The sequence below is a fragment of the Chiloscyllium plagiosum genome, chromosome 31, assembly GCF_004010195.1.
Source record: "Chiloscyllium plagiosum isolate BGI_BamShark_2017 chromosome 31, ASM401019v2, whole genome shotgun sequence".
Classification (NCBI taxonomy): Eukaryota; Metazoa; Chordata; class Chondrichthyes; order Orectolobiformes; family Hemiscylliidae; genus Chiloscyllium; species Chiloscyllium plagiosum.
In genome coordinates this window covers 16,391,197-16,408,506 of record NC_057740.1, presented here as the reverse complement: position 1 = coordinate 16,408,506, position 17,310 = coordinate 16,391,197, and the positions used below count along the sequence as shown (strand labels likewise).

The 17,310-nt window shown below is 39.3% G+C and overlaps 1 protein-coding gene across 1 annotated transcript in view; it reads right to left on the bottom strand.

Moving 5' to 3' along the window:
- Nucleotides 1-17,310, bottom strand: part of timm44 (translocase of inner mitochondrial membrane 44 homolog (yeast)) — an 86,200-nt gene that overhangs the window by 68,067 nt on the left and 823 nt on the right. Inside the window, exons 2-5 of the mRNA XM_043721044.1 lie at nucleotides 7,241-7,351; nucleotides 5,973-6,143; nucleotides 5,810-5,890; nucleotides 2,353-2,502 (exon numbers count right to left, since the gene is read on the bottom strand). Of these exons, the coding sequence (XP_043576979.1) occupies nucleotides 2,353-2,502; nucleotides 5,810-5,890; nucleotides 5,973-6,143; nucleotides 7,241-7,351 (513 nt within the window). The remainder of the gene's footprint in view (nucleotides 1-2,352; nucleotides 2,503-5,809; nucleotides 5,891-5,972; nucleotides 6,144-7,240; nucleotides 7,352-17,310) is intronic.

The window sequence follows — 17,310 nt, the reverse complement described above, 5'->3', positions numbered from 1 at the left end:
TTTCCTAAATTACAACCATGACCACAATTCAAAAGTACTTCATTGATTGCAAAGCACTTGGAACATACTGAATGAGCCATGGCTGACATGCAGTTCACGAAGGTTTTCTTAGGAGGAATGGCCAAACGATTGGTTGCAAAGATGGATTTTAAAGGCAAGTCTTGGAAGAGAGGGAGGTGAACAGCAGAGGCCTTGAGTGGCAAGTATGTGGCTGATAGCATTATGATTGATGGTGTAGCAAATGCAGGCTGGATGTCGGGTAGCACGATGGTTCAGTGGTGAGCACTGCTGCCTCTCAGCACCAGGATCCCAGGTTTGATTCCAGCCTCGGGCGACTGGCTGTGTGGAGTTTGCACATTCTCCCAGTGTCTGCATAGGTTTCCTCCGGGTGCTCCAGTTTCTTCCCACAATACAAAAGATGTGCAGGTCAGGTGATTTGGCCATGCTAAATTGCCTATAGTGTTAGGTGCATTAGTCAGAGGGGAAATGGGTCTGGGTAGGTTATTCTTCCGAGTGGTTGGCCCGAAGGGCCTGTTTCCACACTGTAGGGAATCTAATCTAATCAATTTTAGTTGTGGTTGTTAAGGAACAAATACCGAACGTGAAATGTTTTTGGGGGGGGGGGGGGGGGGGGTGATATTAGAAAAAATTCACTGACTACACAAAATTTAAATTTTCCAAACTAAACAGCAGGTTTGAATTGCGATCTCATATCTGATTGAGAAAAGCACATTTTCATTGTAATGAATCAATTATACCTGTCAGGTCTTCACAGACATGATCCAGTGTTTAACAAGTCAGCACATCGACTTCCACTGGCGTCGCAAGAACATAATCCAAATATCAACACTAGCCTTTACCAATATATGTAAAGAACACTGAAACATTAACTCAACAAGACAAATGAGTTCAAAGTGAAAAAAGAGCTCCTCACATTTAAGGAGAGCATTAGTGCCCCCTACTGCATGAGTGCAGTATATTTGGTATATTTCAGAAACTAGGGACCTGCCACTAATGTCAAAACCGTGAGCCCTGCTGGAAAAGGCAAGTCCTTCCAGTCTGAGAAATATTCATTCAGCATCACAGATTGTGTCTCAATTGTACTTGTGTACCCATGTTTGTATTTGTGGGAGGATATTCTGACCAGACTATTCATAAGCCTCTGCTTCTGATTAAACAAAACCATACCAGCTTTTGGTATTTTGTATCAAACAGTAAATTCAAATACACCAACTAGAACTTCCACAGGCAACTTCATAAACGGTTTAGAAAGCAAATAACGTTCTAAAACAACATACTGTACCTAAATTTTCTAAAATATACACAATTATACTGAGTATAACTAAAACAAAATCATTTTGTTAACGCTTTTCACTCATCAGGACAGTTTGCAAGAATACCAATAAATGGGGAAAAACCTGCAATGATTGAGAAGAGAGTGCCAACTGGTTGTCAGGTGGACTCTGCTTGGTAAGAGGTGTTACCATGGAGAGAGAAGCAGTCAGTTATTTAACTATCAAATTTACTTATCTTTTATTGTTAAGTTTTTGTGTAACTCAATTTTAGTTTCAATCTGCAATCCATGTGACAAGGCTTTAAACATAGATATTTAACTTGTAGCATGGGCTCACATCCCACTTCCCAAGACCAGCTTTTTGTACAAATTGAATTGTAGAAAGCCTACAGCACAGATAGAGCTCGCATCGACCCTCCAAACAGAAACCCACCCTAGCCCCATAACCCCACATTTACCATTACTAGTACACCTAACTTGACAACAGGGCAATTTAGCATGACCAATCCAGCTATCCTGCACATCTATGGACTGTGGAAACCACAGAACCTGAATGAAAGCCATACAGATACAGGAAGAACGTGCAACTTCACGCAAACAAACACCAGAGGGCACAATCGAACCCGGATCCCTGGCACTGTGAGGCAGCAATGCTAACCACAGTGCCTCCTAGCTTTCCATTGGTTTATGCTTGAGTTTCTGGTTTTGGAAAAAGATTGTTCTTAGTGCTCATTAATAAATCTCAAATCTGAACATCAAGCTCTGTTAACATTAGCAAGAGATCCAAGATACTTCACTCAAAGCTGGATTTAAACAGTGTATGTGGCACATCTGTACAATACATTTCTACATGACCCATGTAAGATGCATATATAGCCTAGTTGTTAGAAGAACGTGCTAGTAAGTTGCACCTTGTCATACAACTGAGCAAATGTTGCAATGAAGTGTAGTCATTATCCTTACACAGATAAATACAGCAAGGAATACTGCACAAAGCTATAGATGCAGAAAATGAGATATTTAAATCCAGGCAATCTGCTTTAAGTGGTATCACCTACCTGAGATATTGCTTTGAATGCAGTGGTTTTGCCAATCCTTTCCCCACTTTTACTGACTGATTCTGCAGATTGCTTTGCTGATTTTGCTGCTTCTTCTACTCCTTCCCTAATTTTCTTACCGATATCAGATTTACCAACTTCATCCAGGCTCTGCAGCATAGAAAACAGAACATAACATAAATTAAATATTCCATCAAGTTATATTCTTATATACAGTCACACTGAAAACCGGGTGATAAGTTCTTCTCATACAGTCATAGTCTGGATGGGTACATGAATAGGAAGGATGTGGAGGGATATCAGCCAAGCGCTGGCAAATGGGGCTAGATGTACCCATCCAGATGCCTTTTAAATGTTGTAATTATATCAGCCGTCAGCACTTCCTCTGGTAGCTCATTCCACACATGGACCAACCTCTGCGTGAACAAGTTGCCCCGTAGGTCTCTTTTAAATCTTTCCCCTTAAACCTATGCCATCTAGTTCTGGACTCCCCCAAGCCAAGGAAAAGACTTTGTCTATTTACCCAACTGATGTCCCTCATGATTTTATAAACCTCTATAAGGTCATCCCTCAGCTTCCGACATTCCAAGGAAAACAGTCTCAGCCTATTCAGCCTCTCCCTCTGGCTCAAACTCTCCAAACCTGGCAACATCCTTGTTCGTTTTTTCTGAACCCTTTCAAATTTCACAACATTGTTCCAAAAGGAGGGAGACAAGAATTGCATACAATACTCCAAAAGCCTAACCAATGCCCTGTACAGCTGCAACCTGACCTCCCAACTCCTAAACTCAATACTCTGACAAATAAAGGAAGGCATACGAAACACATTCCCTCAGTTATAATTTATTCTGAGTTATAGTCCCACAGGTACTGATAAACTTTTTGATATCTCTGCCAAGTAATCACAGAAACATGGGGGGGTATGAGCAGGAATAGGCTATTTGGCCCCTCAAGAAACTCTCCATCATTCAACATAATCACGGCTGATCCTCTATCCCAATGCCATACTCTCCCAATACCATACTCCCCCTCTCTCCCCATATCTCTAAACATCTTTAGCTTCTAGAAATCTACAATTCTTTCCTAAATATATTCAGTGTCTTTGCTTCCACAACCTTCTGAGGTGGAGAATTTGTCATCCTCTGAAGGTATTTCTCATCTCAGTCCAAATGGTCAATGCATAGTCTAAAACCAGATCCCTTATTGCAAATCCTGAGGAGTAGCTCCTGATCCAGTCTGTCCAGCCGTCAGAATTTTCTACATTTTAATGAGATCCCTTCTGATTCTTCTAAACCTCATCGAATATAGACCCAGTCAATCCAATTGCTTCATAGGGTAAACTGGCCATCCCAAAAATCAGTCTGCTGAACCTTTGCTGCACTCCTTCCGTGACATATACTTTTCTTACGTAAGGACATCAACATTGCACACAATACTTCAGCTGTAGTCTCACCTATACAATATACCATTTGCCTTCTGAACTGCATGTTGCATCAATGTGCTAACTTTCAGTGACTGGTGTACAAGGACACACAGATCCCTTAGTATGTTAATATTTCCCAAACTATCAGTTAAATAATACTGTCATTCGTTTTTCCTACCAAAGTGGAACAACTCCACATTTATCCACATTATACGGCATCAGCCATATATTTGACCACTCAACCCACTTGTCTAAATCACCCTGAAGCCTCTGCATATCCCTATCTCACTCTCTAGTTTTGCATCATCAGCAATCTTGGAAACGTGATACTTGATTCCCTCATCTAAATCATAAATATATATATAGTACATGGTATATATTAGACCACACAAGAATCCAGACACCTTCAGGAATTTATATAACTATGGTCCACATCTTGGCCAAGTTTGCTCGACCTACACTTGACATTCAAGTACTTTCACTGTGCAGCAGAAATCACACTTATTTCTCCATTTTAAACTAGGTTGGTTGAGGACAAAAGCACCACTGTATTGCTGATTCAACTGAAATCAAATACCTCTCACAAGGAGTGGACAAAATGCATTAACATCTATTCTGCTGGTTTTCCTGACACACTCTCTCTCTCTCTCTCACTCTCCAAACTTGATGATTTAATTTTTTAGGCGGCCTGTTTGCGGAACGTTTCAGAGAACACTCTGGGACACCCGCACCAACCAACCCAACCGCCCTGTGGCTAAACACTAACTCCCCCTCCCACTCCGCCAAGGACATGCAGGTCCTTGGCCTCCTCCAGGCGCCAGACCATGGCAACATGATGCCTGGAGGAAGAGCGCTTCATCTTCCGCCTAGGAACCCTCCAACCACAAGGGATGAATGCAGATTTCTCCAGCTTCCTCATTTCCCCTCCCCTTGCCTTATCTCAGTCCCAACCCTCAGACTCAGCACCGCCTTCTTGACCTACAAATCCTCTTCCCGACCTCTCCGCCCCCACTCCCTCTCCGGCCTATCACCCTCACCTTAACCTCCTTCCAACTATCGCATTTCCAATGCCCCTCCCCCAATTCCCTCCTTCCTACCTTTTATCTTAGCCTGCTTGGCACACCCTCCTCATTCCTGAAGAAGGGCTTATGCCCGAAACGTCGATTCTCCTGCGCCTTGGGATGCTGCCTGACCTGCTGCGCTTTTCCAGCAACACATTTTTCAGCTATTAATCCAGAGACTCAGCCAATGTTCTGGATGTTTGGGTTTAAATTCCATCATGGCAGATAGTGGAATATGAACTTAGTAAAGATCTGGAATTAAGGGTCTAATGATGATCATTAAACTATTGCCGATTGTCGGAAAAACCCATCTAATTCACTAATGTCTTTTAGGGAAGGAAATCTGCCATCCTTACGTGTCTGCACTATATGTGACTCTACACCCACAGCAACGCGATCGACTCTTACCTGTCCTCTGGGCAAATAGAATGGGCAATAAATGCTGGCCTAGCCAAAAACACTCACATCCCATAAGTGAATATAAAACAAAAATTCTGCTCTTTAACTCTTTTAAGTTGGACTGGGACCACAAGATCCTTAAAAACAAATTATCCCCTGTCCAACTGATTATCATATTATGAAAGCCAAAAAAGGTAAATTTAGTGGATACAATTGGATCAACAAAAAAAAGGTATCTTAGTTGATACTCATAAATCATCTGCATGGGCAAGGTATCAACTCATTAAGGATCACTGGAACTCAAGCATCACTTAAACAAATTTGTCATTGGCTAGAATGGTTGATTAACACAACTATGAAGAATTCCTATAGCCAGGAGTTGAGCTCTCTGTGTAGTACTTAAGGAAATTCAAGATGACGAGTGGGTGGCCATGTCACATAACCAGGTACAATGAACCTGAGGCAATCCAATCCTATAAATCACTCTGTTGAAAACCAGAAACAGAGAGAAAAAAAACTTCTAAAACAATTCTCTCATGAAGGTTGCTTCTGGCAAGTCCAGAGCTGTACTCACCTCTTTAACTGTTTCTGAAAACTCCTCCAACTTTTTCTTAAGAACTTCAGAGGTTTTGACTGTCTCAGATTCAATAGTTTTCTGAAAAATAAACACTATTTAATCTTATTAAAATTACAAATTTGAGACTCTTCTGAATGAAAATGCTATTTTGAAAACTTACATATTTTTTCCTCGCTCTCTGCAGAGCCTCTGATTCTTCTAACCTTTTAGCTTCATCACGAAATTTCTTAATGCTGTCCTTCATTTCTTTATTTTTTGCTAATTCCTGTTTGATATTGTCTAATAAGCCAGTAAGAAAACCTTTCCTCCCTTCTGATGCATAACATCGAACCTACAAAGAAATAAATTACAGAATTTAAAGAAACACAATGCTTGTAAATCTATCAGCACTTCAGTCCTTGACTTTTTCATAGATGACTCCACCCTTCAACAACCCCTCCTAAAGGCAAGTGTTGTTCAGTATGTTAAGAACTGAATGGAGCATTGGATTTCAGTACAAAGACAATCACTATTTGGTGTGTATTTATGGTGTTAACATCCAAACATCAGCATGTTTAGTGTAACAAAACAAACATTCAATGTAATGGAGACAAACCTCTCATTCAAGACCCTATCACTACTTGAACCAGAGGAAGGATTTAATGGACTTGGATTAAGTTGAATACAGATTCACCATAACAATACCAGGGTTTAAAGGGTGAAATTTTGAGCAAAGATTGCAGAAACCTGGTTTTTATTACCACAAATTTAGAATTTTCAGAGGGAATGTAACTGAGGGGATTTTCTGATCCTCATAACCAGAGAGAGTGTGAATAAAAATAAGTTAGTTCCTCTCGTGGAAAAATCCAGTACAAGGTGCACAATATTAAAGTTAGAGCTTGGCACTTCACAAGTGAGAATATGAACAAAACTTTGTCCCCGGCTAAATAATAGGGGAAATGTGGAATCATTTCAGTCAAAAGGCTATTGGATCGATTGACCATTAAGATTTGAATTGACATTTTTTGAATTGACGAGTAGTATAGATCAAAGATGGGCAAACAGAATCCATAATCAAACAGACAAACTTGAGGCATTGATGGATCTACTAGTCTTACTGCTCTGCTGCTGTTACATTGGCAGAAAACCATCAGCAATACTGGAAGTAAACCATGAATTTTGTTGCAGCAAACCAAGCTTATAGTTGCGGCACACTTTTACCAAAGCCAAAGAAGATCATAGAACAGCAGAGCCAAAAGAAAGATCGCTATGTTAGAGAAAACCTATTAGTCACCTTTCAACCATCCATCTCCCCTCCCACTACATTGCAGAAGACCTGAGTCAACAAAGGTCCATTGGCACAATGAGAATAGCAACAACAAGCCACATTTCGTCCAATAAGTGAGAATGTAAAATAAATGCTCTCCTTGACAGCACTGTCTGTGTTACCTGATTTTGGACTATACAGGAACGGTTGCATATTCTGTATATTCTAGTCCTGCTGTGCACTGGAACTTGTGACCGTGTAGACAAAAGGTAAATACTTCTTGCTAGACACATCTGAGGAGAGATTTATAATATACATATTAATGAGAAAGAACTTGCATTTATCCAGCATATTAGAGTATTGTGTTTCTCAGGATAGACAAGAGTACTCACATTAAAAAAAAAGTTGAGTCCAATTATTGCTCCAATGTGAGCAATTAGCAAAACTATTACGCCACAGCAACAAATCACAAAGTATTAATATCCATGGCAAGTTAATCTCGCTTTTTTTTGTTTAGTGCTATAAATGAGATAATGCAGCAAAAAAAAAACACAACTTGTAAAGAATCTATCCAATGTTATGTTAATATATTTCAAGACCTCACAATATAACTTGCCTTTTAATCTGGGTGCAGTGACATTTGTTCGCAAAGTCACATACAGTTCAGTCATTCCAGAAAGATTATTAAAACCATTTATAAAGAATGCTGGAAAAACTCAATAGGTCTGGCAGTATCTTTGGTTAGAGAAACAGAATTAAAGTTTTAAGTCCATATGACACTTCTGCAACTCTGAAGAGTCTTAACGGATTCCAAGCATTAGCTATGTCTCTCCTTCCACAGATGCTGTTGGACTAGAGTTTCTCCAGCATTCTCTGTGGTTGTTTCATTTTTCCAACATCTGCAGTATTTTGCTTTTATTAAAATCGTTTACTGGAATTCCTGACAATTTAACTCAAGTACTTGAAATATCTATTTGCAAAATGGTGGTTCTAAGTGGATTTTTACTCTAGATCTAACCAATAAATCTAGGGATTGCGGCATTAAAACCAATAGGATTCGTCCTTGTAGATATTATTTTCCACCCTATTATCATGAATGCCCCAACCAGTAAATAATACCTGAAGCAGCAAAATAAGGTACAAGACAGTCATCTGAGATTATAAACCATTGTCCTGATACGTTACTTCTAATACAAGTAACCAATTACTCATGAACTGAACAAACATATTTAACACTGCATGAAAACCTTGAAAGAAAAAGATTAATGCTTAAAAATGTGTTGCTGGAAAAGCACAGCAGGTCAGGCAGCATCAAAGGAGAAGGAGAATCGACGTTTTGGGCATAAGCCCCGAAACGTTGATTCTCCTTCTCCTTGGATGCTGCCTGACCTGCTGTGCTTTTCCAGCAACACATTTTTAAGCTCTGATCCCCAGCATCTGCAGTCCTCACTTTCTCCAAGAAAAAGATTAATGCCAAGATCTTATTTTTGATAGTTTTCGCTGTTTAGCATGTCAGCAAGCAGTTCAATTTGTGCTCCTGGTTCATTATTCACATGACCCTGGATCACAGGTGTTGGAAGTGATTGTCTGCCAGAGATATCTCTGCTGACTCAATCTCATCATCATATATATGCATTGATTAAGTGAACTAAGAGACAGTGATCAACAACAGGAACCTGGACTGTTTCCCTTCCTAGCCTCGAGATGCTAGGGCCAATTCTAATGCTTCAGGTTGACATCAATAAGTTCAAACAACATTTTAAGCCAAACCATGGAGACTGTGTCAACTAGCCAGGGTTAAAGAAGGGAATCTTAAAATGATTTCAATGTGCTTTGGTTGGGTGGCAAGAGGAACTGCCATGGATCCACTCAAATAGTTAATCTAAAGTCCAGCCAGCGCATTAAGTGTCACAATCTTATCACTGGAAGGTGGACTTTACGAAACACACTTGCAGTTGAATCTTTATTAAAAGCAACAGAAAACTCAATGCTAAAAACTTGGGAGTAAAAATAGAAAATGCTGCAAATACACCAAAGGATCTTCGCAGCATTAAGACAGGTTATCACTGTGAGAAGTGCCTTTCCTGAAATATTCTGAAATATTCAGCTAACTTTTTAGATACTGACTGATATATATTATTATTTTTATTTAAGTAATTTCAGTTCAATTCACATATACAATTTCTGATTTCTTAATTTTGAAATCAGATCACTACACTTTACCAGCCTATTTTACTTCAAAGTCTTGTTTCATCTCTTACCATTTCAAAAATCCAATAAGGTATTATCTAATCTTCTACAAAGCAGATCTTTTTTGCAATGAAACAAATTCTAGGAATCATTCTCTTGAACCTGTCCAATTCATCAGTGTCACTTTGGAAATTTAGCGAGTAAAATTGAAAGTAATTTTCTAACTGCAATTGACACTAATGGATTAGGAATGCTAGGCAGCAATGTCTAGACTCCACAATCCAGACAGAAAACTTCAACATTTAATCAGGTTATTGAGGGTTATGTCATTGCTTCAGTATTTTCAATAATTGATTTATTCCCACAGCCTCACCAAACACATCAAGGTACAGCACACACAACATTTGGCACAGAGGCACCTATATTTCATAATTAAAATATATTTAAACCATTCAGATTTTATCCTGCTATGAAGCCACACCAGTTATAATTAATACCCTGGGCCAAGACTTACTACGGTTAATGTTTAGATTTCTTTTGGCTTTTAATTCTCAAGATTTAAAATATGTTTTCAATAGAACATTAAGAATAATTATCATCTGATCTATATTAAAAACAGTAGTCACAACCATTAGGTCTGATCCTCAAATCAAAGGCATGATCTACAAACAGAGTAGTCATACTACTTGAACAGGTCTTTACAGCACAATAATGTTTTTCCTAAAAATAATAATTTGAAATCTAAATTTGCAGCAGAAGGAGTAGCCTTTTACCCCACACTCACCAAAAAGCTTGTACTTCTCACTTTTTAAAAAAGATTTTTGATGTTAATATGATACAGCAGCCACTGGTGGAAAGAGATGTGCATGCGTGCACAAGAAAACAGACAACATGGAGTTAGAGAAACAGAGTTATTGAAAAGTTGTAGGCTTTAAGGGGGATGGAGATAAAGAGGGATGATGCTGTGGAGATGCCTGAACAGGCAGAACCTTACAACTTGGCATTGTGGACTAGAAGCTAAGTCAATAACACTAGGGCAGTAGAAAGGCTTTAAATTAAATGGTGGACAAAGGCATCAAGTAACTGGAGATATGATAAAGTGGATAGAAACCACCAAGTAATAGAGTTGAGCAGCAATTTGGGTATTGGCGGTCAAAATGAGAGGAGAAAAGGCACAGCAAATAAATGCAAGAACTGCACCAGCAAGTAAGATCAGTGATGACAAAAATAGTAAATAAGCAGTTTAAGATTCTTCATCTGATTGCACATATCATTCTTAATAAAAGAAATGAATTGTAAGCATGGATACACATAAAACATGTGTGACCTGATATGTACAACAGTCACAGGTTGAAAGGTGACCAAAGCTGAGACACTAATTTTGAAAGGCATTGACGTGACATAATGACAGGAAGCTAGGAAAAGATGATTGGATAAGTTCTGTTATTTAAGAATGGCATTAGTTCAGTACTTAAAGATTATAACATGTAATGGATAGGAGGAATCAACAACTTCATGGCAAAGGAGTGTTTAGGTGACAGTGATCACAAGTGTAAAATCTCATGTTCAGTTTTGACAGAGGGAAGTGTGCATCCACGACAAATGTTCTAAAAGTAAATAAAGATAAGTATGAGGGCACAACTGCAGAGCTGGCAAAGGGTGAACTGGGGATATAGGTTAGAAGGTAGAACAGGGCGATGTAATGACAAACTTTTAAGGAGATATTTAATAAATCTCAAAGATTTATCACAGTGAAATGCAAATGTTATTTGAGAAGGATGTATCATTTGTGGCTAAATAATGAAGTTAAGGATAGTATTAACAGAAATATTGTCCAAATCTGTCAAGATTAGTGGTATCTCAGAGAATCTGACTAAAGAATGACCAAAATGATGATAAAACAGAAAGTAGTATAAAAGAAATCTAGCCAGTAACACAAGAAACAGATATTAAGAGTTTCTATAAATATTTGACTAAGAAGATAGTAATGAAAGCTAGGGTTACACACATACACTGGAATGGATAACAGAAAACAAAGATGCCTTGAACAATAATGCAGGTCTCTATTCATGATAGAAGACTTAGAAAACATCCCAAAATTAATTGAAAATCAAGAGGAGATAGACAACGATGAAATTAAAATAACCATCATCAGCGAGGAAAGAGTGATAGGAAAACTATCAGACCCAAGTTCCTGGGACTCGATAGTTTCAGTTCTAAGGTCTTTAAATAAAGTAGGAGCACAGATCAGAGATGGGTATCATGTTCTGTAACTTACTAGATCCTGGACAGGTCCCAACAGATTGGAAAAAGCGCAAATATAAAACCTCGAATCAGGAGAGAGACAGAAAGCTGGAAGCTATACACTAGTTAACCTAATATTTGTCATAGGAAAGGTGCTGTAATCCATTGTTAAGGTGGTTCTTGCAGGATAACCTAACATGGCTTTGTGAAAGGGAGGTTGACTGATCCAGTATAGTTTTTTGACAAAAGTATGCTTATGGTGGATACAGGAAGACTGTGAGATGTGGTGTACTTTGGTTTCAAAAAGATATCTGAAAAGGTTCTACAAAGGTTGCTGCACAAGATAAGCGCACATGGTGCAAGGGGTAGCATATTAGCTTGGATAAAGGATTTGTAGTTAATCAGCAGCACCAAAGTGACAAACTGATCTAAGCTGGGTTGATGAGATATCACTGGTGGAATACTATAGGGATCAGTACTAGGTTTTCAATGTGATTTACAAACTACAAAGTTTTGGATAAGTGGACTGAATATATGATCATTTGTCAATGACAAGGCAAGTGGGAAAATAAATTGTCAACAAGAGGTAGTGTGTCTGCAAAGACAGGTTAAGTAACTGAGCAAAACTTCAGCAGATGGAATATAACATGGATAAACGTGTATTTCATAAGAATAGAAAAATATATTTTTTAAAAATGGAAGGAGATTGCAAACAGGGATGTGAATGCTCCAGTGTATGAACCAAAATTTAGTATGAAGGTACAGCAAATGATTAAGAACACAGACGAATAATGTTGCTTAATGCAATGGTAATTAAATATGAATCATAGATTTATACTTGGGAAACAGACAAAAGTAAAGACATTTTACTGTAATGGTGCAGAAGACTGGCAAGACCAAATCTGGAATGCTATGTATAATTTTGATCCCCCTATCTGGCAAAAGATATCATTCATTAAGAAGCTGCTGACAAAATATAACTCATTCCTGAGATGAAAGTTATGTCTTACGAAAAGAGGTTGAACAGGTTCGGTCTATATTCATTGAAGTTCAGAAGAATGGAAGCTGAGCTTACTGAAACATGGATAGAATAGACACAGAGGAGGTTTCTTCTTTTCAGGAAAATTAAAATTAGGGAACATTGTTTAATAAGACATCCCCCTTTGTGCCACAGATTAGACCCTTTTTTTTCTCATTCTGAAAGCTGTTAAGATTATGGAGCTCTCTTTCCCAAAAAGTTGTGAAGGCTGATTTAAATAGTATTTTTCAATAGACAAGGGAGCTGAGGTGCAAACAGGAAAGTGAGGATGAGACCACTGCCAGATTAGCCATGATCTTATTGAATGGTGAAACAGGCTGAATGAGGTAAATGATTTATTCTGGCTCCTAAAACCTATGTTCCTTGAGCAGAGAGGTGGTGGATTAAATAAGACTAATTTCCGATAGGATATGGGCACTGTTTTCAATTGGTTCAAGTTTTGGAAGGGTGAGAAAGAACAGGTGAAAGAACATAAAATACTTGAATGTGAAGGTAACAAAAGTACAGATGAGGACTTCCAAAAGAAACAGATACAGACTAGATAATTGATGTTGCAAGTGATCTTTATGAAGAGGAGAAGGTGAGAACATAGGTCAGAAGCTAACCTTGGTTTAAATAACAGGGTGATGTCTGGTTCAGACTAAGATGATGCCAAGGGAGGAGAATGGAATTGGTGACAGTTTCCAAAGTCAGTTTTCTATGGATTTTTCATATGCAACTTCAATGAATTCAATTTTCCTGAACAGTTTTTGTTACAACATAACTCACAACGTAACTCAAATCAGTACATTTTTTAAAACAAGTTTATTCCTCAGACACGCACATTAACTGGTCTATGCACACTTGGAGTAATTTTGTTGATTAACCAACCTGCACGTAGATATACAATTGCTGAGCTACAATTGGTGGAGCAGCTCGATCAGTCTCCCCTTGTTATTAAAGTTACCAAAGCAAAAACATGTGGGTTCCCATTTGTGTATGAATTGCAAACGGTCAATGAAAATCTTTTGATATTTCTATTCACAATGTAAGAACATAAGAGTGAGGAATAGGCAATTCAGTCCCTCACATCTGCTCTACCATTGAATGTGATTAGGCTGATCTCATCATGGCCTCAATTCCACCTTCTTGCCCTTTCCCTATAAATCGATGATGAGTTAGAAATCTGTATGTCAAATTTATTCAGCGTCCCAACGTCCATCAGACTCTGGGGTAGTGAATTCCACAAGTCATGACTTTTTGAGAGAAGCAATTTCACATCTGTTAAATCTGCCACAGTTAGCCTGAAACTAAGGCCCCCCTTTTTCTAGATTGCCCCACAAGAGGAAACCTGACTATGACTACTTTATCAATCCCCTTTAGTATCATTTGTACCTCAATTCGATCTATTATTCTTTAAATTTTGATGCGGATAGGCCTAAACTGTGTGATCGTTGCTTATAATACTAGCCTTTCACCCCTGGAATTAATCTAGAGAACATTCTCTCAACTACCTCCAATACAAATACATGCTTCATCAATTAAGAAGTCAGAGAATCATAGAGATGTACAGCAGGGAAACAGATGGTTCAGTCCAACTCGTCCAGTCTGACCAGGTATCCCAAATTAATCTAATCCCATTTGCCAGCACTTGGCCCATACCCCACTAAACCGTTTCTATTCATATACCAATCCGAACACCTTTCAAATGTTGCAATTCTATCAGCCTCCACCATTTCCGCTGGCAGCTGATTCCATACACGTACCATCTCTGCGTGAAAACATTGTCCCTTTTATATCTTTCCCCTCTCGTCCTACACCTAAGCCCTTTAGTTCTGCACTCCCCACTCCAGGAGGAAAAGACTTGCCTATTTATCTTATCCATGTCCCTCATGATTTTATAAACCTCTGTAAGGTCACCCCTCAGCCTCAGACGCTCCAGAGAAAACAGCCCCAACCTATTCAGCCTCTCCCTGTAGCTCAAATCCTCCAACCCTGGCAACATCCTTGTAAATCTTTTCTGAACCCTTTCAAGTTTCATAACATCCTTCTGACAGGAAGGAGACCAGAATTGCACGCAATATTCCAAAAGTGGCATAACCAATATCCTGTACAGCTGCAACATGACCTCCCAACTCCTGTACTCAATACTCTGACTAATAAAAGAAAGCATACCAAACGCCTTCTTCACTATCCTACCTACTTGCGACTCTACTTTCAAGTACCTATGAACCTGCCTCCAAGGTCTCTTTGTTTAGCAACACTCCCTAAGACCTTCTCATTAAGTGTATAAGTCCTGCTAAGATTTCCTTTCCCAAAATACAGCACCTCACATTTATCTAAATTAAATTCCACCTCCCATTCTTCAGCCCACTAGCCCATCTCATCAAGATTAGATTAGATTACTTACAGCATGGAAACAGGCCTTTCGGCCCAACAAGTTCACACCGACCCTCCGAAGAGTAACCCACCCAGACCCATTTCCCTCTGGGGATGGGCCATTTAGCATGGCCAATTCACCTTTGAAGGATGTCTGTGTGGAGTTTGCACAGTCACCCAAGGCTGGAATCGAACCTGGGACCCTGGTGCTGTGAGGCAGCAGTGCTAACCACCGAGCCACCGTGCATCCGAGGTAACCTTCTTTGCTGTCCACTACATCCCCAATTTTGGTGTAATCTGCAAGCTTACTAACTATACCTCCCATGTTCATATCCAAATCATTTACATAAATGACAAAAAGTAGTGAATCCAGCACAAATCCTTGTAGCACTCCAATGGTCACAAGCCTCCAGTCTGAAAAAGAAACCTCCACCACCACCCTTTGTCTTCTAAACAGCCAGTTCTGTATCCAAATGTTCTCCCTGTACTCCATGAGATCTAACCTTGCTAATCAGTCCCCCATGGGGAACCTTGTTGAATGCCTTACTGAAGTCCATATAGATCACGTTCACAGCTTTGCCCTCAACAATCCTGTTACTTCTTCAAAAAACTCAATCATGTTTGTGAGACATGATTTCCCATGCACAAAGCCATGTTGACTATCCCTAATCAGTCCTTGCCTTTCCAAATACGTGTAAATCCTGCCCCTCAGGATTCCCTCCAACAATTTGCCCAACACCGATGACAGGCTCACTGGTCTATAGTTCCCTGGCTTGTCCTTACCACCTTTCTTAAATAATGGCACCGCGTTAGCAATCTCCAGTCTTGTTGCACCTCACCTGAGACTATCGATGATAGAAATATCTCAGCAAGGGACCCAGCAATCACTTCCCTATCTTCCCACAGAGTTCTAGGGTACACCTGATCCAGACCTGGGGATTTACTCAAGAGACCAAGACTATAGGCAGTACTCCAGAGGCCATCTCACTAATGGAGTTACAGAGATGTATAGCTTCAGTCCAATTCATCCATGCCACCCAGATATCCTAAATTAATCTACTTCCATTTTCCAGCACTTGGCCCATATCTCTTAGAAACCCTTCTTAACCATGTACCTATCCAGATGCCTTTTAAATGTTGTAATTGTACCAGCCTCCAACACTTCCACTGGCAGCTCATCCCATAAACGCACTACCGCTGAGAAAACGTTGCCCCTCAGGTCCCTTTTATATCTTTCCACACACCCTAAATTTAAGCCCTCTAGTTCTGAACTCCCAAAGGTCTTGTCTATTTCCCCTATCCATGACCGTCATGATTTTATAAACCTCTACAAGGTCACCCTTCAGCCTCTGCGCTCCAGGGAAAACAGTCCCAGCCTATTCAGCCTCTCCCTTTATAGCTCAAACCCTACAAACCTTGCCAAAATCCTCGTAAATCTTTTCTGAACCTTTTCAAGTTTCACATCATCCTTCTGATAGGAAGGAGACCAGAATTGCACGCAATATTCCAAATGTGGCCTAACCAATGTCTTGTACAGCTGCAACATGTACTCAATACTCTGACCAATAAAGGAAAGCATACCAAACGCCTTCTTCACTATCCTGTCTACCTGTGTCTCCACTTTCAAGGAACTATGAACCTGCACTCCAAAGTCTCTTTGTTCAGCAACACACCCAGGACCCTACCATTAAGTGTATAAGTCCTACCCTGATTTGCCTTTCCAAAATGCAGCATCTCACATTTATATAAATTAAACTCCATCTGCGCACTCCTCAGCCCATTGGCTCATCTGATCAAGATTCCACAGTACTCTAGGGAATCCTCCTTTGCTGTCCACAACACCTGCAATTTTGGAGTCATCTGCAAACTTACTAACTATAAAATCTAAGTTCACATCCAAATTGTTCATATAAATGACAAAAAGCAGTGAACCCAGCATCAATCCCTGTGGCACACCTCTGGTCACAGGCCTCCAGTCTGAAAATGCAATTCCATTTTGAAGTCCTAAATGTCCTGTTATTACTATTTTTAACATATTCTAACAATTTCTCAACAGATGTCTATAAGTTTCCTAATTTCTGCATTCCAAACTTTCAGAATGAGGATATTACAACAGCTTTATTCCAAATCACTGGAACCTTTCCAGAATCCAAGGAATTTTGAAATATTATAATGAGTACTTCAAATTGATGATTAAAAGTTTCAACTCTCTCTTTTGTTGGAATTAGACAGTCAACAACATATACATTCCTAACATGTATACCTATGTGTATATGTACACATATACATTCCCTCCAGTAATCCCACATGGGCACCACCTCAGCCCATACAGATCATAACTTCTCAAATTCAATCTCTACTTGATACTAAAGTACGTGATATTAGAGATAAATAGCAATTCAATCTTCAGCAAAAGGTTTA